The 24,131-nt window shown below is 34.4% G+C and overlaps 1 protein-coding gene across 1 annotated transcript in view; it reads right to left on the minus strand.

Moving 5' to 3' along the window:
* The window catches only part of LOC128984483 (fat-like cadherin-related tumor suppressor homolog), a 44,008-nt gene that overhangs the window by 9,264 nt on the left and 10,613 nt on the right, over positions 1 to 24,131 (minus strand). The window contains exons 7-17 of the mRNA XM_054403811.1: positions 22,690 to 22,929; positions 21,440 to 21,808; positions 20,276 to 20,490; positions 20,047 to 20,181; positions 19,546 to 19,689; positions 17,530 to 17,781; positions 16,614 to 16,945; positions 15,627 to 15,777; positions 14,108 to 14,318; positions 13,137 to 13,359; positions 12,474 to 12,561 (exon numbers count right to left, since the gene is read on the minus strand). Coding sequence (XP_054259786.1) covers positions 12,474 to 12,561; positions 13,137 to 13,359; positions 14,108 to 14,318; positions 15,627 to 15,777; positions 16,614 to 16,945; positions 17,530 to 17,781; positions 19,546 to 19,689; positions 20,047 to 20,181; positions 20,276 to 20,490; positions 21,440 to 21,808; positions 22,690 to 22,929 — 2,360 coding nt within the window. The remainder of the gene's footprint in view (positions 1 to 12,473; positions 12,562 to 13,136; positions 13,360 to 14,107; positions 14,319 to 15,626; positions 15,778 to 16,613; positions 16,946 to 17,529; positions 17,782 to 19,545; positions 19,690 to 20,046; positions 20,182 to 20,275; positions 20,491 to 21,439; positions 21,809 to 22,689; positions 22,930 to 24,131) is intronic.

Raw genomic sequence — 24,131 nt, forward strand, 5'->3', positions numbered from 1 at the left:
TTGATTAATAACAAGGTAAAATGCGATACTGAAAAATAACAAACTGTTTTGTAAACTGAGAAGATTGGGTTGGCTTACTGTCAAGGACATGTTTTTGTACAGTTCAACAGCACAATTTGATACATTATGGACAACGAGCATATATATATATATTGATACATTATGGACAACGAGCATATATATATATATATTTAAGTTGGGAAATTAAATGAAAAGTCACTCAGTTGATAGGTGTGCTGCAGGGGCGGATGTTTTTCCTTGACCTCTCAATCAAATTGTGAGTGTTTTTCATTTAATTGCCCAGCTTAAAATATATATATATATATATATATATATACTAGCAGATTACCCGTCCTTCGTACGGGATTGGCATATAAGTATAAAATGTTTATTGCAGTTATACTCAAGCTTTACGTTTACAATGGGGAGGACACAATTTGATAACATTTTCTTCTTTAAATTTACGGTATAGTTTATTACACACCTACCATAGCCATAATGTTCTACCACTTCAACTAAACCACCTAAACAATAGAGAAAAACTAATTATTAAAAATTTCCAATACATCACAAATTATTTATTAAATTTAAAACATAAAAGTAACTGTACAACAATTCTTCTTTGACAGTTCTCATTGCATATCAAAGGTTTTTGTTGTTGCTTAGTTCAAATTAGCTATTTCCATAAATGCAAAATAAAAGTAATAGTGCCGCACCCTGTTGGTAAATCTTATAACTTTTAATGCTTTTGCATACCATAGAACCAAATTTTTTAGTTGAAAAGGCTGACTAAATTCTTTTATTCCCTTTAAATATGAATACTCATAAGGTTAACACGGGGAACCACAGATAAGAGCCACTGGGTCGGAGCCCGAAAGGAATTTTGAGATAAGAATATGCCTATATGTTATTTGGGAGTGTAAGCTATAATCATGCCAAATTTGAGTCCAATCTGTCCAGTAGTCCATTCATATACAAGTAAATCACAATTTTTCTGTTTATATTTCATTGTTATTTTGTCACCAGCATGGCAACCCATTAGGTCCATGTTAATTTTTCATAAATTTAAAATTCATTTTTCTGCTTTTTGAGTCCATTTCAATGTATATAGGGATTCTGCACATCTACCGGATAGTATCTTTCTAACAGTATGCGAAGATTTTCCCTGCGATTCACACGAGCAGAAAAAAACAGTTTTAATAAAAAATGCTTGCCTATCAAAATCGTATCTATATATAATACGTGAAGCAGTTTTTTTTGTTAACGCAACTCCTCCCTTATTTGTTGACCAATTTTAATCTTTAACGTGTTAAAAGATTCGTCTCAATATGTAGTTTTGCAATAAGGTTTTAGAATTGTAAAGTTCCTTCTCTTAAGGCTGTGAGACCTTCTCAAAGAAACAGCTGTTTATAAAAAGAAACTTATTTAGCTTTTTGAGAGTAAATATTAATGTTTTTAATATTCAGTAGATCCAGTAGATTCAGTAGACCAAGTTAAACAGTTAATCAGTTTTGTTGGAAGAACAGAAAATGTCTCAAGTTTAAAGAAGAAATATTGAAAACGGGAGGAGGAGACAATTAATAATAAGATATCTATGCGTATCAGGAGAGTAGAAAAAGAGAGGTCTGGTCTAACAGATACCCATCCAGATACACATTCACTTGGTGAGATGAATAATATTTGCCAGTTCTGCAGCCAACTTGATTTGGAATAGAAAAAATGATCGAAGCACATAGTGTTGTCATGGTGGTAAAGTAAACTTGCCTAATGTCAGATCAAACGAATGCAGATGCGAGAAATGTTTACTTTTGACACTTACAGATGGAGATATTTCAACACATTTAGTACAAACTATATTAATGCCTTGACTATGATAAGTTCAAGTAGTAAGATTATACCAAATCTTGGCGGACCTTATGTTTTCATTGTAAACTTTTGTATTACTCGCTCTACTTCAATTGAGAAAAAACGCAAAATGGATTGTTTACTTCTAGGTTATGTTGCCAGTTGCTCTGACAAACGTATACAAAGTTTTTTAACTGAATTCACCAACACAATCCAGAGTTTTAAGTTGGGCAATTAAATGAAAAGTCACTCAGCAAGCATGTCGGATTTATTCGCAATTTAAATAGCATTATTTTTTATGAATAGATCCTACTTAGATTCACTGCAACAAAAGGTAAAAAATGTTATTCACCTGAATTTTCAATAGCTTACAATGACATAAAAATATTTCTCAAGTTTTATCAAAAAAAAAAAATACATTCTATATACAAGTAAATCACAATTTTTCTGTTTATATTTCATTGTTATTTTGTCACCAGCATGGCAACCCATTAGGTCGATGTTAATTTTAGCCTAATGTCAGATCAAACGAATGCATATGCAAGAAATGTTTACTTCTAACACTTACAGATCGAGATATTTCAACACATTTAGTACAAACTATATTAATGCCTTGACTATGATAAGTTCAAGTAATAAGATTATACCAAATCTTGGCGGACCTTATGTTTTCATTGTAAACTTTTGTATTACTCGCTCTACTTTAACTGAGAAAAAACGCAAAATGGATTGTTTACTTCTAGGTTATGTTGCCAGTTGCTCTGACAAACTTATAAAATGTTTTTTGACTGAATTCACCAACACAATCCAGACATTTTAAGTCAAAAATACGAAGTTTCAAAAACTCATTTACTATTGAAAGTTTTAGTGAAAATATTAGACCTAACATAAGTGAAGGAATTAGTGTTTATGTATTCAACGATCGATTAGATACGGTCAAGTATATTTTTATGATTTAGGAGAGTCAAATAGTTTCCATGTTCAAAAAGAGGAAATGAAAATTGCTATTCAAATCTTATAGCTACAAGAGTTATCCAACCTATTTCGACAAATGAGTCCATACTTTCAAACTTTGGGACAGGTATTAAGAGAAACTCCACTGAACAACGTGAGAATTTTCTGATGCGGGGCATATACTGTGACTTACAGACAACACGTTAAAAAAACGTTAACCAACTCTCAATGGTGTTGCTGCTTTAGCCTATTCAACGCAGATTATGACTGTCCAGTTGGTAACCCAGAGTTTTTGGGTAAAAAATGGAGCTCATGAAATGGTTGATATCACCCCATTTTTCAGGATTCTGTACAGAGAAAATTTGTTTGATTATGGGGATGTCTCAAATCAAAGAAATAAAATGATCCAGCTTAAATGACAGGTTATCAGTAAGGTAACAGTTTTCTTTAATTCTCAATGTTGGAAAAACTTTGTTGCAACATGTTAACTCAAATTGAAACAGATCGTTAAGCATTCATTAGAAGTTATCAGTAAAAAATTATAGCATAAATAATGTAGGTGTGCCTTGACAACGCAAATATAGATGTTTAAAATTTGTTTCTAACAAATTATTTAATTTGTTGATTATTATTTAATCGTTTGCTACATTCGAAGATTTAGAAACAGATAACAACGTGTGTTTATTTGACTGTTTAACTATTCAGTTAGCGTAAAATAAAACAGCTTTCTACAGGTGAAAGCAACATGTAAAAGCGTGTTTTTAAAATATTATCAAAAAATATGTATTAAAATTAACAAAACATTTTTAGAATGAACTGCTGCTTTATGAAAGTAAAAATATAAAAACACCACGATCGTAAGTTTACTCTCTAATATACTTCATAAATCGTATGACTTCATGGATTTGTTTTATATACAAAATAAATATTGTTTATATCTCTTTATGATGGAGTGTATAGTTAAAAAAAATCTCATTTTATAAAACCTACCTTCTTGAAATAATCTTTAAACGGTTGTACTAACCATTTATGAATTTTTAATACTGATCCACATACTTAAGAGGGTATTTAGGGACTAGGAGGTTGGTTCGAATGTATGCCAATAGGTGATGAATTAGATTATTATTTGCTCGTTTGACTAATTTTCTAAACAATGTTTCAGCTATTATCACTTTTAACCGGACAAATTACGTATACACTGTCACAGAATTTCCATTAATATTTTACTTTTTAAGTAATAGGCGTATGGCCGCACGGTTCCAGCTCTAGACACGGTTATTACTCGTACGGGAGTCGAATACCGGACCGTGGTCACCTACGGTTGCTACGCGGGTGAAAGTCGTACACGATTGGTAATCGTATTAATGTGAATGGAGTCAAAAGCTCCAATGATCGATTACATAATGATTAATAGCCGCACGAGCAAAAATCGTATAGTGTCAAAGGAGCTTAGTTGGTAATTGTAACCAAGCATCGACTAATTTGGCACCAACAACAAATACCTTCATGTAAAACTATTTTAACAGTAAAAAATATATATATATTTAGATATATATATATCAGTGCAGATTTTTATCACTGATAACAAAAAGTAATAGGAATAAAAAATGAAAACTTGTTTCTATAAGTTATTTTTTTACATTCCGACATTTAATTTACATAGGGTGAGTACCTCCAAGATTTGGAAACAATAGACCGGATCTGAAAAGTCAAAGGGGAGGAAACGTATCGTACATAGAAACATCTTTTATTTATTGCTGATCTGTAAAAACTATAAAAAAAACAACTATATCCTTAAATTTATACAGTAAAAATGGATAGAAACTTTAAGTTGGAATAAACATTTTTTATCTCTCCCTCCTTATCGATTTTTATATGTTCATTGAAATCGGTATGTGTCTTCATTTAGGTGTTACTAATAATTTGATTTAAAAACTTTTGAAACAGCAAACCCAATATACCTATATCCTCATGTATTCTTTGACGAGAAAAAAATATTGGAAATTTGCTGAATGCGCTGATCTGCTGTTAAGGGTGTATGTTTTTATTTATTTCTTTACCGATCAAGCTGAGTTAATGATTATAAATTAATTATATACTTATTAATAATATACCTTAATGGTATTTTCTATTACAATACTTATATAAAAAAAATAAATACAAATAGATTAAAAATTCCTTCTTTTGACCCATTTAAACTTCTAATTATTCCGTGGTTTAGTCATTTATTCATATCACATGGTTGAATCAAGACGGTTTATCGCAAATAAGATTATGTGACTTTATATGTTCATGCCAAACTCCTCCTTGTTATGGTTTAATCAAGTTTGTTCACGAACGTGAATAAGTGTATGTGATATTACTGATATTTTATGTTTATATTAGGCAAAATTGGTTTCAAAAGGTTTTAAAAAGGTTTTAAAAATCTTTTCAAAAATCTTTTTTTTTATTGTGTCAAATGGTATGTTTTAATGACGCAATATTGACATGGAATATTAATACTACTTAAAACCCATTTATTCGAGTTATTACACGTTAAGTTGTCAGGAGGAAAACTAAAAGCTTTCTTGGAATAACCTTCATTATTAAGGATAATCTATAAAATAACATATCTTACTTACGGAAAGTAAATAAAAGTTGTCTTATATCACTTAAAAGATATATTTACGCTTATACTGTTACTCACAAGACGGCCAAAATACAAAAAAAAAGATAGCAAGTGGTGATCGATTTTGATTGGACACTCCAATCATCATCAGACCCAATACTTATACTTATACGTTTCGATGAAATGGCGACTATACATAGTAGGTATTTTAAACCAAGTATGAATGGAGATGAGTGTAGGATAAGTAGCACGATCTTGTAGTCTTGTTAGTGACTAAGGCCGACATATTCCTTAGACACAGCTGTTAATTAATATGTCATACAGCTAATGGCAATTAAGGGACCTACAGTTTATAGTGGAATCCAACCCACATTTTTTAGCCTTGGTATATAAGGATTGGTCTAATTATCAGGACAGTACTGTGGATAGTCGTAGTAATTACTCCTGCGGACGTTAATCCACACTAGAGAGAATCTTATCTACAGTGCATATATCCATAATTCAAGACCTCCTAGTAGCTGGATTATAGGACGACGCCACCCGTCCCAGTCAATAGGATATAGACGAATATATATATATATAAAAGGCGAATGACATGTAAATTCAATAACATGTACAATGCTGATCAAGAAGTTATATCTTACTTCTTTATAAATATATTTCAATAAACCTTTAATGTGTCGTTATATGCTATAACTGATTGATATTTAAACTAAAATACACTACAGTAGCAGAACCCTCATACTTAAGTTTAGAAATCTTACAAATCAATGTCTATCCCATTTAAATACCCATAAATCCCTCATCTTATAGTTATATTATCCTAGTTCATGAAATTAATTAAATTTATGTGGTATAACATGTTTATACTAAGTTTGATAAAACTGAACAAAAGGAGGTATTTAACTATTTCACGCCAAATATTACTAAAATAAGGCGATTAGGGACTTTAAAAAGAGTTGCAGGTCGAGTCGTTGATTCTTTTGGCTGTTGTTTGACTGTTGAGGAGTGAAGATCATTTACCGATCAATAATTGGCTTTTCAAGCCAAAACTCTACCAATTATTCATGATTTGTGAATTTGTCTCCTTAATACCAAATTCTATCGAAACCTGAATAACCGAGGGTATAAATAGAACCGCAGGAGCCTCTCTGTCATTGAGTCTTCGACTGTTGAGGAGTGAAGATCATTATACTACCTTTTCAACCAAACAAAAACCCTACCAATTATTCATCATTTGTGAATTCGTCTCTTTAATACCACATTTTTCAAAATCTGAATAACCGAGGGTATAAATAGAGTCGCAGGAGTCCCTCAGTCATTAAGTCTTCGACTGCCGAGGAGTGAAGATCATTTGCACTACAGTTTCTGTACTACCAATATTAGATCGTTTGAGGATTTATCTTTTTAATAATTTTTGAATAGTTTTTTGTATTTACATTACTTTTGTCTTTTTTATGAAATTTTGTTAGAAAATTGTTTTTGTTTGCAGGAAAAGAGAATTATTGAAAAAAAAACATGAAGAGAAAAACTTGTGACAAGTGTAAAAAGACTATTTCATCAAAAAACTTTTCGCGTCACTTGAAAAAATGTTTCGGGGAACAAGTAAACACCATCGAACCCCAGAGGCCATGTGATTTTTGTGGAACATTGATTACATTGTCACATAGGACACGTCATCTTAAGCGTTGCACAGTGAAAAGTGAAAGTGAATATGCACCAGCTCCAAAGAAACTACGTCCAGCGGATATACAACCATCAACCAGCATCAACCAACCTACTACCAGCTCCAATATTGAGAACATCAGATCATCATTACTCATCGAGGACCCTAACAACGCTAAAACCGAAAATCCAAAACAAAGTTTGAAAATAATTGAAGTGGAAAAGGCGTTCAAGAACAGGATGAAAACATATTTAATTGAAAATAAATCAGCCATTAAAGATACAAAGCAGTTTTTTCAACTTTCAAGAAACTTACTAAGTGATAAGGTGCGAGAAAACTTGCAAAAGCACAACATTAAAATAAACTTTGTACTCTTGACTGAACACAAAAAAATAAGTAACGATGAAGAAATTATGCAAGAAATGAACTTCAAAACAAGAAACGTGACGTTATATCCTACTGATGACATCGAAGAACAGCTGAGAAGAAAGGAGGAAAAGATTTTGAAAGAGATGGAAGAATTTCAATCGAAAGGCTCGGGCTGGACTCTAAGTAAAATTATCAACATTGAACTACGAATCAACCGCTATGTTCCTCTGAGAGGATCGTCCTACATCGATTTACCAACACCATTAAAACTAAAGAAAGCTATAATCAATATTCAAAACAACGACCATAAATGTTTCCTGTGGTCAGTGCTCGCAGCCATTCATCCAGTAGGGTTTAAAGAGAACCCACATAGAGTACATAACTACAGACAATATGAACACGAGTTTGATAGTGTTCTGCAAGGAATTGAATTTCCAATAGATTTAAACAACGTGAAGTTGTTTGAAAAACGATCTGGGATATCTATCAACGTATACAGCTATGATGAAAAATTTACAGTGTACCCCCTACTTACAACCAACGAAGAAAAGGAGCTACACGTAGACTTGCTTTACTTAAAAGATGGAAGAAATTCACACTATTGTCTAATTAATGACCTTTGTAGACTCGTGCGCTCACAAAAAACAAAAAACAAGAATAGTATTTGGCTATGTAGGAGATGTTTATTACACTTTGGAACAGAAGACTTGTTGGAAATGCACAAGGAATATTGCAAAAAGCATGAACCAGTAAAAATTATAATGCCGAATGAAGGAGAAGTATTGAAGTTTAAGGATTACAACAGAAGTATGAGAGTGCCATTCACAATTTATGCTGACTTCGAATGTATGCTCAGCCCAATACAGTCTACCAGCAAAGAAGAAGAAGACACGGCAGGATCGTACACGAAGAAATACCAGAAACATGATGCAATTAGTTTTTGTTACTATATAGTTCAAGAAGAACACAGTCATGCAACGCCAGTAACATACTTTGGTGAGGACGCACCTCGCATATTTGTAGATAGGATGCTCGAAGAGACGAAGAAAATACGACATCTATATTCTAAAGAAGCTGTCAAACCCATGATACTTTCAGAGGAAAATCTTACTACTATTTTAATGGCTACTCAATGTCACATTTGTGGAGGAGAGTTTACAGCACAAGATCCATTAGTTAGGGATCATGATCATCTGTCAGGAAAATTCAGAGGTCCTGCACACAATAGCTGCAACTTAAACTTTAAAAAACCATCATTTATCCCAATATTTATCCATAACCTTTCTGGTTACGATACTCATATATTTATTAAAATGTTTGGATTAAACAATGAGACCATCGATGTTATCCCTAACAACGAAGAACGATATATTTCATATACTATTCATGTGAAAGGAGGTATCGATCTGAGATTCGTCGATTCATTGAAATTCATGTCGAGTAGCTTGGGGGAACTAGTCAAAAACTTGACACCCTCTCAGTTTAAACATACATCACAATACTACTCAGGTAAACAGCTACAACTCCTGCTTCAAAAGGGTGTGTATCCGTATGATGCAATGGACTCATTAGATAAATATGAGCGTACATCATTACCACCAAAAACGGACTTTTACAACAAGTTGACCATGTCTGAAATTAAAGAAGAAGATTACCAGCATGCAAGTGAGATATGGAGGGCTTTTGAGATAAAGAATATGAAGGAATATACTCTCTTGTACAACAAGTCAGATGTACTGCAGTTAGCCGACGTCATGGAGAATTTTAGGAACGTGTGTATGCAGACCTACAAACTCGACCCTGCATGGTATTATACAGCTCCCGGACTAGCGTGGAGTGCCATGTTCAAGACTACCAGGATAGAACTAGAACTTTTAACTGATTACAACATGATTTTGATGATTGGCAACGGAATTCGGGGAGGTCTATCACAAGTTTCAAACCGCTACGCAGCCGCCAACAATAAATATATGGATGAGAATAATTATGATAAAAATACTCCTTCATCATACCTAACATATCTTGATGCCAACAACTTATATGGATGGGCAATGTGTCAACACATGCCATATGCAGAATTCAAATGGGTCGAAGATCCCCACCTTATTGACGTATCAAAGGTTCCCGATGATAGTGACATTGGATATATCTTAGAAGTGGACTTGGAGTATCCAAAAGAATTGCACGATCTACACTCTGATTTCCCTCTAGCACCTGAACGCCGACCTCCTCCAGGATCCAGACAAGAGAAATTGCTAGCAACATTATATGATAAAGAAAAATACGTCACACACTACAGAAACCTTAAACAATATATGTCTCTCGGTTTGAAAGTGAAGAAAATCCATAGAGCAATCAGCTTTAAACAAAAGAACTGGCTCAAACCCTACATAGATTTGAATACCAACAAGAGAACAAGTGCTACAAACCAATTTGACAAGGACTTTTACAAACTAATGAATAATAGTGTTTTTGGAAAGACGATGGAAAATGTTAGAAATCGAGTAGACATCCGGTTGGCAACGAAAGAAAAACAGGTAGACAAGTGGTTGGCACAACCCAACTTCAAGAGGAGGACAATTTTTACAGATCAACTTGCAGCTCTACATATGAGCAAGACAAAGTTGTTATTTAACAAACCTATTTATTTGGGTATGAGTATCTTGGATATATCAAAGACGCTAATGTACGATTTTCACTACAATGTAATAAAAGCTCGATACAAGGACAAAGCTCAATTACAATATACTGATACAGACAGTCTGACCTATCACATACACACCGAGGATTTCTATGATGACATGAAGGAGATGATAGATTACTTTGACACAAGCGATTATCCACCGAATCACCCCTGCTTCAGCACCGCAAACAAGAAGGTTATTGGAAAATTCAAAGATGAACTCAAAGGGAAAATCATGTATGAACACGCAGGTTTAAGATCAAAGATGTATGCCAGCAGATCTGAAGATGAACATCTTATAAAAAAATGTAAAGGTATAACCAAATCAGTAGTGGAAAATACCATATCTTTTCAAGACTATAAGGACTGTTTAAAAACACGTGTTGACCGGTATTGCAAGATGAATATGATAAGAAGCTACAAGCATGATTTATACAGTGTTGAGCTAAACAAGATTGCATTATCAGCTCACGATGATAAAAGATACATCTTATGCAATGGGATAAGTTCCTTACCGTGGGGACACTCAAAAATACCACAAGAAGAGTTCGAAGAGATGGAAGAAGAACACTCGCTTTCGACGGACTAAGTACTTGAAGACAGACTTGAAGTAATTTTGCATAAGGGGGGTCTCCATAGCACAGGGTTATGTGGTCTAGACCTGTGTGAACCTCTTCCCCCCAATAAATAACTGAAATAATTAATAAAAAAAAATTATATAAGAAAAATTTGAAAAAAAATAAGAAAAACAAGAAAAAAAAGAAAAAAGAAGAAAAGAAGAAAAAGAGGGACCTCTAGCATGGTGGTGAGGTTGACGTTTCTCTAGAGGCTTTTTAACTAACGACCACCGACCAATAAACACAAACCTAGCATAGTATGTAAGTATTCATGTTTTATTACTAAACCCTGCCATAGACAAGATACTTCTAGTAAAAACACCTTTTACTTTATTATATTTGGTGAATTATAATAAATTTTAACTCGCCATTGATTGAACTTAATAATATTTCAATCACAAACATAGATAGCCCAAAACAAGGAGTACAACTACCGAGTATGTGGTGAACTTTAGAAAGACAGTTTAATTAACGCTCAGTAGAGTACTTAAAAGTTACATCGTAACTCAATGATGAATTTATTGAACTCGCTCAAAGCTTGTAGGTTACGAACTATCAGGTGCCGTTGTTGTAGCTGGAACGTTTCTCTAGAGGCTTTTTAACTAACAAACCACCGACCAATAAACACAACTGGAAGTGTTTTTTCTCTGAATTATTAAAACTTACAGTTTTGAGATTTAAGATTTTAATTCTGAGCTTTTTTGTGTTAAGTTTACTATATTAAAATGGGTGTGAATAATGTAGGTTCTATTACTTAAGCCTGCCATAGACACGATACTTTTAGCAATACCCCCACCGCAGCAAACCAAGCAAACCTACAGTTGCCTGATTGGATTTACACTAAAATGTCTCCTTAAAAATATCACATTTATTACCTATTTAAATAAAATGATTTAATCGAGTTTTGGGTTTTTAGGAAAAAATGGGAAAACTTATTTTACAACATATCTGCTATATTGCCAGAAGTGAAACATTTTGGTGATTGGTAAGGATCGAACCCGTGAACCTCTGGCTCATACACAGCCAACTGTTAGGAAAAAACATTATTCAGATTATCCATCATCCCAAGAAAACATAACATCTATGAAATGTCCATTTAACATTCAACAATTGGTGGCCTTTAGAAAGGCCGTTTTTAAGCTCTATGGTAAAGTTATGTTTAAACCTTCTTTCAGCCGTTTTTATCAGCGGATACGATATTTATCATTTGTTTGGTATTTGTTATGGACTACAGCATATAGTTATATAAAATAGAATAAAAGTGTAATGTTTTTAGGTGTATATTACACACTCTGTTATGTGTACATTAGGATATTAAGGTTCTCATTTACCACTATAAACACAGGACCTGTAACTGGCACCGTAACCCAATGGATAACACTTCAAACCCTTACCTAGGAGACCGGGGTTCGATACCCGGTCGAGACACACACTTTTTATCCACAATTTAACAAATAAACAAATATAGTTTATAATTTATGGTATACCTACGTATACAGTACGTAAAGTGAGGTTATGGCGGGAATGCAGACAACCTACGTATGCAGTACATCAAGTAAGGTTAGTACGTACACAATACGTAAACCACACCCGCATACCACCTGCCCCCACATCTCAACCAATAACTCACCTCGCCCAAAGAGGGTCCTCTTCGGGCGATGTAGAATCCCCATATTCCCTCTACTATTTTAGGTTAAAGATAACAACAGTTGATAACAGGAGGCGGCTAACCTCTGTTATGTCGAGTTTGTCCACAGCACCAGGTTGTTTGTTGAGGGTTCTCCTATGTTTGGCTTGTCGAGGATCACCATGACATCTCCTGCAAAACATAACAATGTTGTGATACATAACAGAGTTGTAATACATACATGTTAGTGCATGTACTCAACTGTGAACATCCTTGCATTACGTACATTTACATAAATCTGTAAACAAAACCATGTTTACACTGTAATTTTCAGCGGATATATTACTTCTTTGAAGAGTCGACATTTACTCAAATGTATATCAATGCCAACGAACCTAGTATTTTACTTGAATAAAAAAACATTGTTGATTCGTTTTAATGAGATGAATCAAATTAGTGTTAAATTAAAATAGCATATTTTATTATTTGTCCACTTTTCTCGTACTAGAACGCCAGGCTTCGGCAGAATCAGTTTTGCACAATACTCAAAGCTAGAGATTATCGGATAGCTAAAAAAAATTGTGATTTGCGGAATTTGAAATTGGAGCCTAGACAACTAAAGTTCTATTACTCTTACGCTCTATTACAAGGACATATTCTACACTAAATACAAACATAATTTGTAAACTGAAATCTAATTGTGTTTGTGATTCGTAAAACAATTTTCATTGCAAGGACAATTTCTACAATAAAAAAGTCCATGGTACCTGTAAACTACGAAGAGAGCCACGATGATCACGACGCCGACGGTTGTGGCTGTGATGGCTAGCAGCTCCTGGGAGAAGACGGAAGCGCCACTGGCGATATTTGGCGGGAAACACGAGTGATTGTTGGCGCAGGAGGGAGCCACGCAGGGCGGGTTGAGGCAAGTCTGCGAGCCGGAGCACGCACACTCCGACATCGCAGGCAACTGCTCCTCACAGAGGTCTCCTGGACATTGAGGTTAGGTTTGCGGTTTGGTCAATATTTAAGCTATACTAGGTACTTTATGGCATAGTTTTTCAACAAGAAACCTGGCTATTGCGTAAACGAGAAGAAAGAATGAATTTGTTCAAGTTTATTATTTTGACGAGTTTGTGTAATATGAGATATTGTAAAAAAAAATTTCCATTATGATTAGGAAGACACAAGAAGTATTTACAACATTTTAAGATATGGAATCTAATACCCCTTTTAGAAGATATATGCTTAGCACTTGGCTAGAATAAGATATATGCTCAAGACCAAAACTTGATAAAAAAACTAAGGCAGATTGGATTCTATATCCAGAAACATAATAAACACTCAATTTTAATCATCGTGATGAAAAGTGTCCCTAATAGTATCTTGCATACCAAACAAACAAGTTAAATAAGTTATTTCCGATTAATTTTTAACTATAACCCTGTAATATATTAAATTTAAAAAAATTTTAAATATTAATCTTTAATAAATTCGTCTTATTTTTTACAGTCAATCGAGAAATTACCAATAGTCAAATATAGAGAGACATGTATGTATTCTCATTTCTAGAAAGATCGTGATTTCAACCAGAGAAAATTACATATTTCCCTATCAACAATCACTTCATTGAAGGTCTGAGATAGCCAGCAAATCAAAACCAGAATAAACGAAAACAATAATTTTAAATTCTTGATATAATTCAGTTAAAGATAATTTAAATGTTCCATTGAGTTACCTGTAAATCCTAAGGCACATGCGCAGTACAGCGTGAAGGAGTGGGCTGGGGAGATGTAGACGGACGTGTTGGTTCGAACCTTGAGCTGCTGGTCTGGAAAAACTGTCACTCTCTGACGACATTTGGCGGCGTTCTTGCAGCTGCAGGAGGGTTGAGTACTAGACAACCCTAGAGACCTCAGCACCTCGGCTGCTGTAGACAGGTCCAGACCCTACAACAGACATGTGCATTTTATAAAAAGAGATGTTTACGTGTTTTAAGTATCTTTGTAAATTTATTAGAATATAACACTTGGATTGGATTACATTTATTTCCGAACTAACGCGCCAGGGTTGCATATTTTGAGGCGAAGATAAGGGTAAGTGTGAGATGACAGATTTGTTACTTGAGATTAGCTAGTTCTTTAGCTAAGACTATTTTAAGGACGACTAGGTCAATTTTCAAAATGTCACAATTATTTTGACTTTTCTCTAGATCGAACCAGTGAACTTCCGATTAAGAGGCGAGTGCTATATCCACTAGCTAGCTAGCTACATAACGAGGTTAATCAAACGGGTTTATTTTATAGTTCTTCTAAAAGTTGGATTTTGTTGATATGTTGCGAGAAAAGATTAGTAAGAGACATGAATAAAATGATAAGCATGATAACCTGTGCTACCAAAACCCTTTTTAATATTAAATTTGGGTTTTATTTAACCTTTATTTTTAGCGTTTAATCCACTTGTTCGAGTATTAAGTACTTAAAGTATATAATTTACACAAAGAGTAATCGTATTTGTGCATTGAGCCGATAGATTGACAATAATCCAGAATAACGAATTTGAAACCAAAAGAGACGCAGGTGTCAAAGAGGGGTTTCCAGTCACGAATAATTCGCATTTATCCTTTCTATTGCCTCTCTGAATAGCTTTTATTTTATCTGTTGTTACTTTGCATAGCTTCTCGTTGGTTTTCCATTTCGTTAGCTTTTAAATCCGTAAAAGCGTTGCTTTACTGTGTAGAAATTTCGCATAAAAAAATATTTATTTAAATTAAAGTTAAATTGATAAAAAATGTGTAAAAGTAATGTCTCGAGCTATTTAATTCTATAATTTGAAATTGATATACATATTATTATTTTGTAATTAAGGACTGTGTTTATAATATTCCGATAACAGTAGCAAAGTTTTAACTAAAATTCTTTAGTAATAATTTTGTTAAGGTAGAATGATAAAGTGGGGACAATTTTAATGTAAATGGAAAATTTAAAAAAAAAACTTTTAATTCAATGTATATTCTTTTAATAACTTGTTTATAGATTTTAATTTTATTTACGTTTAAAAACTTGTTTATGTACACTTTTATTATTTTGGATGAGAGAATTTAACTAGAATAAAAAACTAAATCAAACTAAAATAAAATAAATATACACACTAAAAACTTTCTATTAAACTAAAATACTGAAAACATAAAGCTGTAACTAAAGTACACTACAAACAGATTTGACAACAAACCAGTCATTAAAATTGATTAAACTCACCCCCATGATGATGAGAAGCACGTCCAAATACTTCGACGAAGTTTTCTGAATGGATCCAATTGATGCGTTTCTCAAAGTGACGGACTCCATTGTCTTTATTAAATTCCAACTTTCTTCAGCCAAGAAACGTTCTGGCGAAATTCCCACCAGTCTGTAAACGCTTCTTTGAATTAGTCGTTTTGTCATACACATTTTCTACTGATCCGAATTCATTTTTGTTAGACTTACGAAAAAAACGTTACCACCCGGTTTATAAATTGAACTCTTAAATTAATAGTAAAATATTTGCTGTTAGACAGTATTGAGGTAACAGTTTCCTTTTTATCCAAATGCAATCTATATCACAATATAGAAAATCTTGATCAAATTTTGTTAATTGTTGAGTGATTATGTGCCTGAATTCAAATCTAAAGGTCACTGGTTTGATTCTAAGCTAGACTGATCTGTGTTTCCAGATACCATTTGTAATTGAGTAATCAATAAATAATAATATGTAACACATAAGGTTTCAATGAGATATTAACTATACTGTAGACCGTTACCTAAAAAACAAAAACAAATAACAATATTACAAAAAAGACCAAACACAAATAATGCAGTAGTATAACTACTAACTATTTATTTAATACGCGACAAAGGAAGGTTTGTTCCCGATGAGACTTTTTATTTTAAGATTTACCCGCTCATGTTGTGAAAAAAATACACGCGGTGAAGATAAACAAAGTAATTTGAGATATTCGATTCGAGCCCTAAAACACGAAATAAACTCGTGGCTTACACTTTTTTTATATTTGTAATTCAAAGTTGATGAAGTCCTGCAGTTTCATTAAAACCCAATATATCTGTTTTTATTTTGGAATATAAATTTACCTGGGCGTATTTAATGCAAATAAGAGTGAAGAAATTTAAGTTAAATTATAACCGAGGAAAATGTTATGCTGGAATAACATACTGTCTGTGTCCAAATAAGTGATTAAAATGACATACCTCAGACTGACTGCATGCTGAAGGTTCTCCTCCCAGAGTGGCAGTACGACCACCTCCACCGTGACTTGACGGCTAAACTTGCCGTCAGTAACTGAGACGTTGAGGAGGTAACGACCGACGTCTAGTCCTGAGGAAGCCTCGATGACTCCATGCTGAGGGTCTATGGTGAAGAGCGAGGAGGTGGGGAGCAACTCGTAGCCTAGACTGTCGTAATGGTCGCGGTCCGAGGCCAGCACTTGCCCCAGGTCTCCGCCGAGCCAACGGTCCTCGTAGGACACTACTGTGACTCGCAACGGCGACACATCCGGAGGAAACTGGGACTCCTCTATCACCTGTAGAGAAATGGTCAGTCTGCATTTTCCTCATTAAAACTTCTTCGGAGGATTTCTTTATTTACAGTTCATTTGTGGCCTTTTTGAAACTGTTAGAGCAATGATTGCGGACGTTTTACTTTACGATTAGTAATTGACAAGTTATCAAGACATTGCAGGATCGATAATCTAATTCCGTACTAACAATAAATTGAGGCATCATATTGTGCAGACGTGTCTATTGTGTTAGTCGACCCCCTATTGTTTAAAAAACCTTTTTGTATATAGGTAGTTTATTCTTTAGTCTAGTTTTCAAGTTATATACAGTGAATGTTTTACATTGTAATTTTACAGGTTTGGCCAGGTTTTTTAACTATTTCTTTTTTGTCTTAGGCAATTTCCCAACCGTGAAAATGGTTATACTACAGATCCTGCGTCTGCTCATCTTCATGGAAACTTACCACAAAAATTCATTAAATAATATATAGCCTTGTAAACATTTATATTACTCTAATGTTACCATAACTAAGTTTTAATCTTCTAAACTTAGAGTTGGGTACTCTATCACATTTAATGAAACGCCAACACAAAATATTAAAACAAACCTTTATCGTAATCCACGAGTCCGAATAAAGAGGGGGTGAGCCACCGTCGTAGACCCGGACTTGTAGGTGGTAAGTGTCCTTGGATTGTCGGCTGAACTGAGTTAAGGTTTGGAGAACTCCTTTCGAGTCGATCCTGAACTTCCCTCCAGAGTCATCATAGAGGATCTCGAATATGAAAGGAGCAGCGTTGTGAAACACGTCAGCATCAGTAACGACTAACTGACACACAGCCCAACCCGCCGGCTTGTCTTCCTGCAAATAATTATTCAACTAACTTTATGTGTAAATTATTATATATTATCATTATTCAAAAAAAAAAAAATTATATCGAGATATCAACACGTTAAAATTTCTATGATATTAATCTTACAATCATGAATTGGTAATATTAAATTGTTGACTATCATTAAGTACACATGCAACCGTATTCACTGTACTCAATGGCCTTTTGACAAGTCTTGAATAAAATGTACCGTACTCCAGAATAACCTAATGAAATTTTTCCTGATTTTAACAATGGGCTTCAGGAATAAACCTATGTATGTTGTTTAGCTATAACTCAACTCATATTGCAGACAACATATATTTTCATATTGTCGTAGTTGGATGTTATTTATTTATTTTATTTTTTTTATTTAATGGCTGTTGAAACAAATATTCCATACACACAAAGTTTGGGTGGTATTCGCTTATCTTATTGATTTGTACCTTTTGACAAAAGGTGCAAACACTATTGGATAAAACAGTGTTCGTACAATATTTGTTTTTATCTATGAGCCACTTAAAACGTTGAGTTTTCTTTACATATAAGAGTATTTATATTCACTTGAAACTTGCTGTGAAACAGGTTATAGAATACTGAAGGTTATAAATCGTTGTTGGCCGTCCAAACACATATTATTGTTGTGCTTTAATGATAGCATAAACTTCAAATTAAGGTAAAAATATTACAGTTAGCAAATCAATTTAAGCGAACATATAGCATTAGTTTTAAGCTGCAAAGTACACTTAACAGCAAATAATATTATTTGACAATAATTTTGGGGAGTAAGAACTTTTTATAAATAACTAATTGACTACTATCTGTCATTCGCCTCCGTAGCAATGCATGATATATGTTACCAATGTCAAGGAGATCTCATACAGTCTCGGAAGACGAACGTGAGATGGGTGCAATAATTAATTGGCGTCTGATGACATAAACCGCCTTAATCCCCTTGGGCGGATCACAGAATATTCTGTATGAGAAACAGCGGCGTTCTGCCCGCCTTTGTCTTGTTTTCCGCAACAACAAACATTCGCCGGCTTAAATAGGATTTCCGTTCTCTTGGCAATGGACTGCCGCTTTGGCTCAACACGTACTGGGAAATATATGAACCTCTGTCCTTTATAAGAGACATCCAAGTTCCGTACCCTTGACTTCAACTACCGTTTGTTCTCTTCGTCGCTTTCTTATGAATTGAATGTTTTCATTAAAAGGCCACTTAGCTTAATTATTGTACAGGAATTATTTCTTTTACTTATCTGGTACAGGTTAATATAGGTGATTATTCTTTATTGAGTGTGTTGTCGTTTGACAATACATATACTTTTAAGGGTTTCGTATAAATGACTAAACCATTTATTTCTTATTTTGTATTAACATGAACAAAACTTGTTTGTAATTGGAACAATCCGGTAGATTAGAAAAATCTAGAAATTTTTAAACAAATTTAAAATATACCTGTATGTTTGGATTTTTTATGTTTCATGCCAGATCTCTTGAATAAATACTGTAGAACTGCAACGGTCACGAAATATACACTGTATATTAATATCCATTTCTCATTAACTTATTTTTCCATCACTGTCTATTTTGTATATAGAAATGTCCCTTAGTTTTTTTATTTATGTACAAATATTCAACACACTACTACTGAATTAGTAACCATAATTCAACCAAAGAAAACAAAGGATCAACATGTAATCACGACTATTTTTGCTTCACAATAAACAACTAGGGCATGGCTAGGTTACCTGCAGTATGGCTGTGAGGTTTGGTTGCAGGAAGAGCGGAGGATTGTCATTTGCGTCAGTGACGGACACGTGAACGACGGCGATGCTGGAGAGAGTCGGAGAGCCTGAGTCTCGCGCTTGTACACGCAGAACATAACTGTCCACCTGCACACATGGACGACACTTCACGTTAAACGCTTAGAAATCACTGACACAAGAATAGAGAGTAGCCAACCCTAAGAAATGCGGACTCCCAACAATTGTAGTAATCTTTGTGATTTCGCAAGTATCTACATCTGATCGCTCAATGTCTACAACGGTTGGCAAATTCAATTAACGGTCATGTTTGACAGGAGATTGTAGACACTTGTTTACTTAATACTGCAGAGGCTGAAAAATCTGCGGGGTGAGCATTGGGATTACTTAAAATATAACCTTAAAATCAACTATTATGTTTAGTTCTGATGGGATTGCTATCGACTTATAAATTGACCAATGTTATCAATCAAATGTATGACTTACTTTCTCCCGGTCCAGGGGCATGGCCAGCTTTATCGTTCCAGAGACGGAGTCCACCTTAAACTCCTTAGATCTCTCGCCTACCAGTGTATATCTGACGAGGCCGCTAGCGCCACTGTCAGCGTCCACTGCTGTCACCTACAAACACGTTGGGTGGTTCAATCGTATATTAAGAAAACACGTAATAGTTTGACTAATCTTTTAACAACTTGTTAAGTTTAGTACAGTATACCTGAATGACGTTGTCCCCGGGCGTTGCCAGCTCGCTGATCTCCGCGCTGTACGAAGGCTGGGAGAAGATTGGCGCGTTGTCATTGCTGTCTGACACTGTAATGTTGACTGCGGTGTGTGTGCTGAGTGGATGTTCTCCTGCATCAGTGGCCAGCACGGTCAGGAGGTACTGGCGGGTTTCCTCATAGTCTAGTAGCTCTGCTACTATAATCTTATCTACAACAAATATCATAATGTAGAATAAATCTTCATGCAGTATTCCTAAACATTTTCAAATGGCGTAAACATGAAACAGTATACGTATTCAACTATGATGCAAAATATTTTAAAAGTCATCCTTCACGCGGAATCATTAACACATTTTATACCAGTCGTTGGGAACTGCGAACATATGAAAATCTAAATATAATGATAAAACCTAATATTTTGTCGAAAAAACTTTAGATCCTGTAAAACATATCATCCACTAAATTCACAAATTAATTAGCAACATGAAATTACATGTAAAGCTATTTGGTCTTGGTTAACACTACGTAACAACTTGGTCTTTGACACTGAAGCAGCCTCTGGCGTTGCGCTGCAAAGGTCGTTTCTGTCACTGTTTGCATACCAATAACATTCTTTGATCGTCGTCAACAAACATTCGACTGATATTTCATGTTAACTCGTCGTATAAATATTTTCTTTATTTGTTTGTAAAATTCATTGTGTATTTTCTGTATGAAATAATTTGGTTTTTGTATGGCTACTTATTCAAGCTTTTATTTCATACGTAAGAGAGTTTAAAATGTTTAAAGTTATGAATGTCTGACATTTGATTTTCCCACTACAGAGTTTATAACGACACTTAAGAATAACATAAATATGAACTTGCTGTACTTTAATGGTTCTCATTATGACTTATGTTATGATCCTGCCTTGCGTATTGAAAAAAAAATATAAAGACGTACTAATGATACTGGAGATCAGCTTCTATTTAATGTTATATCTTATCTGAAAACACACATATATGACGGACACTATTCGTATGAACAGAATAGAAGGAACTTCCCTGCGTTATCACCTATTGAACAATCGCAGAAAACCTAACACCCAGCTGTCTAGTGTGATTCCAACAATCCCTTTGAAATATGTCAAATTCAAAAATTACATAGGTAAGACTCACCCGAGCTTGGCTCGATGGTGAATTTGCCAAACTCGTTGCCGGCTATGATGGAGTACACGACTGGAGATCTGACGCCGTCGTCCACGGAGATGGCGGACAGTCTGGTGACCTCGGTGCCGACCTCGGCGTCCTCAGACACCAGCGCTTGGTGAGACCTGGAGGAGAACTCTGGAGGGTTGTCGTTGACATCTACCACGAGCACGTGGAGGTTGGCAGCAGTGGAGAGTGGAGGATCTCCCAGGTCCGTGGCGACCACCACCAACGAGTATCTGGTCTTGTCCAGAGGCTTAGCTACCTGCACCAACCCGCTGGCGGCGTCGATAGTGAAGTATTCTGAGTCCATAGAGTACCGAACCCTCCTGTTCATTCCTGAAGAATAAGCAATTTGTAAACAAAGAAATAATTTCAGCGCTGTTGAAAGATGCAAACGGGTTGATCATAACATTTTTGTAAATATAAGCACGATTTTTAAGTTAGGACAACACAAAGACATTTCTTTAAAGAAATATGAGAAGTACTACGCAGAAATGATCAACATTCATGTGAGATATTATAGTCATATTATTTAAATGGCAATAACCCAAAAACATTTCTTTAATATAAGAAGATGAGAACCACTACACAGAAATGAACTACTTAGTACTTTATGTGAGATATTATAGGCAGTAAATATCGTCGCGTTTTTAAGTAACGAAGCCAAAGACATTTATTTATTAGAGGAAATGTGAGAACCACTACACTGAAATGAACTACATCATACTTCATGTGAGATAATATAGCAATTTTTTAATGAAAGAATTGTGATGCTATCTGACTTTAGTTGCTTATAATGATAAACCTTATATATATTTTAAGTAGGTACTGAACTAATTATTACGGCTTGATTTTAAGATTTATTTTTTATTTCTTTAGTAACTTAGAAGTAATTCAACTGCCAACTCTTCATTATTAAATAAAACTACAATTCAATTTTTTTTCAAACCTTGTACATCGTTCGAGTTTATTATCTTAATAATTTTATTCCAAATGTTTAAATTTTTCATTTTTTACTTCAGTGGTTATTCTTAACACCTTGTCAATTGATGATGATTAGGAATCAGCGTCAGTAAAGGATTTGGATGATTTCTCTTATAATTTACAAACCCGTGCATAATCAACAGGCAATATGCTTCGCAACTGGGAGTGTAGGGGTCGCAGTAATGATACAGCCTTCAATCACTTTGTTCCAATGCCCTAGTAAAAGAACATACCGAAGTCAGTGTCGACGGCACGTAGGATGGTGACGAAGCTCCCTGGAGGGTAGTCTACTGGCACTGCAGCAGTGTAATTGCTAGAGGAGAACACGGGCGCGTTGTCGTTGACGTCAGCAACGTGGATGGTCACGTGACTTGTACACTCCCAGCCAGAAGTGTCACGGTCTAGCACATGAGCGACCAGACTGTACTCCGAGACTGTCTCGCGATCTAGGCTTACTCCTGTCTTTAGTTCACCTATGGATGAAAACCCGGATTGATGAATATATATGACCCATAGCTCTCATTAAAATGTAAAACTATTTTAAATCCAAGTTTATGTTTTATTTACCTTCAAACGCATCAAAATTTTCAAGTATTAGTCCAACGATCTCAAGTACTATAGATTACTACTATACTATAGTACTATAGTATACTATAGATTGGATGGTGATATTGCTTGCTTAGGGCATTAAGGACTGTTGTAACGCCAAATTCAGTGACAAATAGCATTACCTGAGGAGTTGAAATCCCTACTAGAGTGTTTCAGCTAGAAGAATTTGACGGACATTAAAAATATTTAGTAATTCAAATATAAAAAGGTATGCTAAAAATTGAAGCTATCAATTTTTATTTTAGGCTGAATAAAATGTAACAACAGTTAGAAAGTTGTTAAAGAATCTCAACAAATTGTATGTACTATTTCATTTTATTTTCGTTATAATACAATGAGCTAAAAAAATTAAACCCTTTGCAGCGCAAGCTTAATAGTCCTACGACAAAACCTCATCCAATATATAAAAAAGTCAAAAGATACAAACTCATAGGCTGTGTTCATATTTCATGTCATTTGTCAGATATGGGGTCAAATTCAAACCCAAGTCCTGAATTGATATGAGGAGTAATGGCTGTTTGGTACATAAACATAGCAGATATGAACATAGATTTGTCAAACGTGTTCAAACGATAGATAGGTAATGAGCAACTAGTGATCCGTCTAGCTTGCTTGGTATCTATTGATATTCAATGCTTGATGCTGTGTGCCATATCTTTGGTTTGAATTAGTCACGCCACTAAAACGTGCGTTCATATCAATATTTGTTTTAATATTTAAATTAAATGTCCTTATCCATGAATAATAGTGTTTAAACTTTTATTTATTTGGACAAATTATAAAACAACAAACTAATATTATTATCAAGTTTAGTTTCAGTCACATTTATTCAGTGAATTTCCCTTGAATATATTTAGTTCTTAAAGAGTTGATGATTGTAAATACTGTATATTCTTACATAAAGAAAACTATTATACTGTAAAGTCGTGTTACATTCATATAATGCAGCATGTCGTTGTTTACTAATTTATAGCCACACTACGATGGTTCATTCAAATAAGAGTCGGCATAAACTAAAACATAAAACAGCTTTTACTACCATCGATTTAACTACTGTTATTTACAT

This window comes from Macrosteles quadrilineatus, unplaced genomic scaffold (assembly GCF_028750875.1).
Source record: "Macrosteles quadrilineatus isolate MER2022 unplaced genomic scaffold, UCM_ALF_1.0 Scaffold_2__2_contigs__length_208266976, whole genome shotgun sequence".
Taxonomy (NCBI): domain Eukaryota; kingdom Metazoa; phylum Arthropoda; class Insecta; order Hemiptera; family Cicadellidae; genus Macrosteles; species Macrosteles quadrilineatus.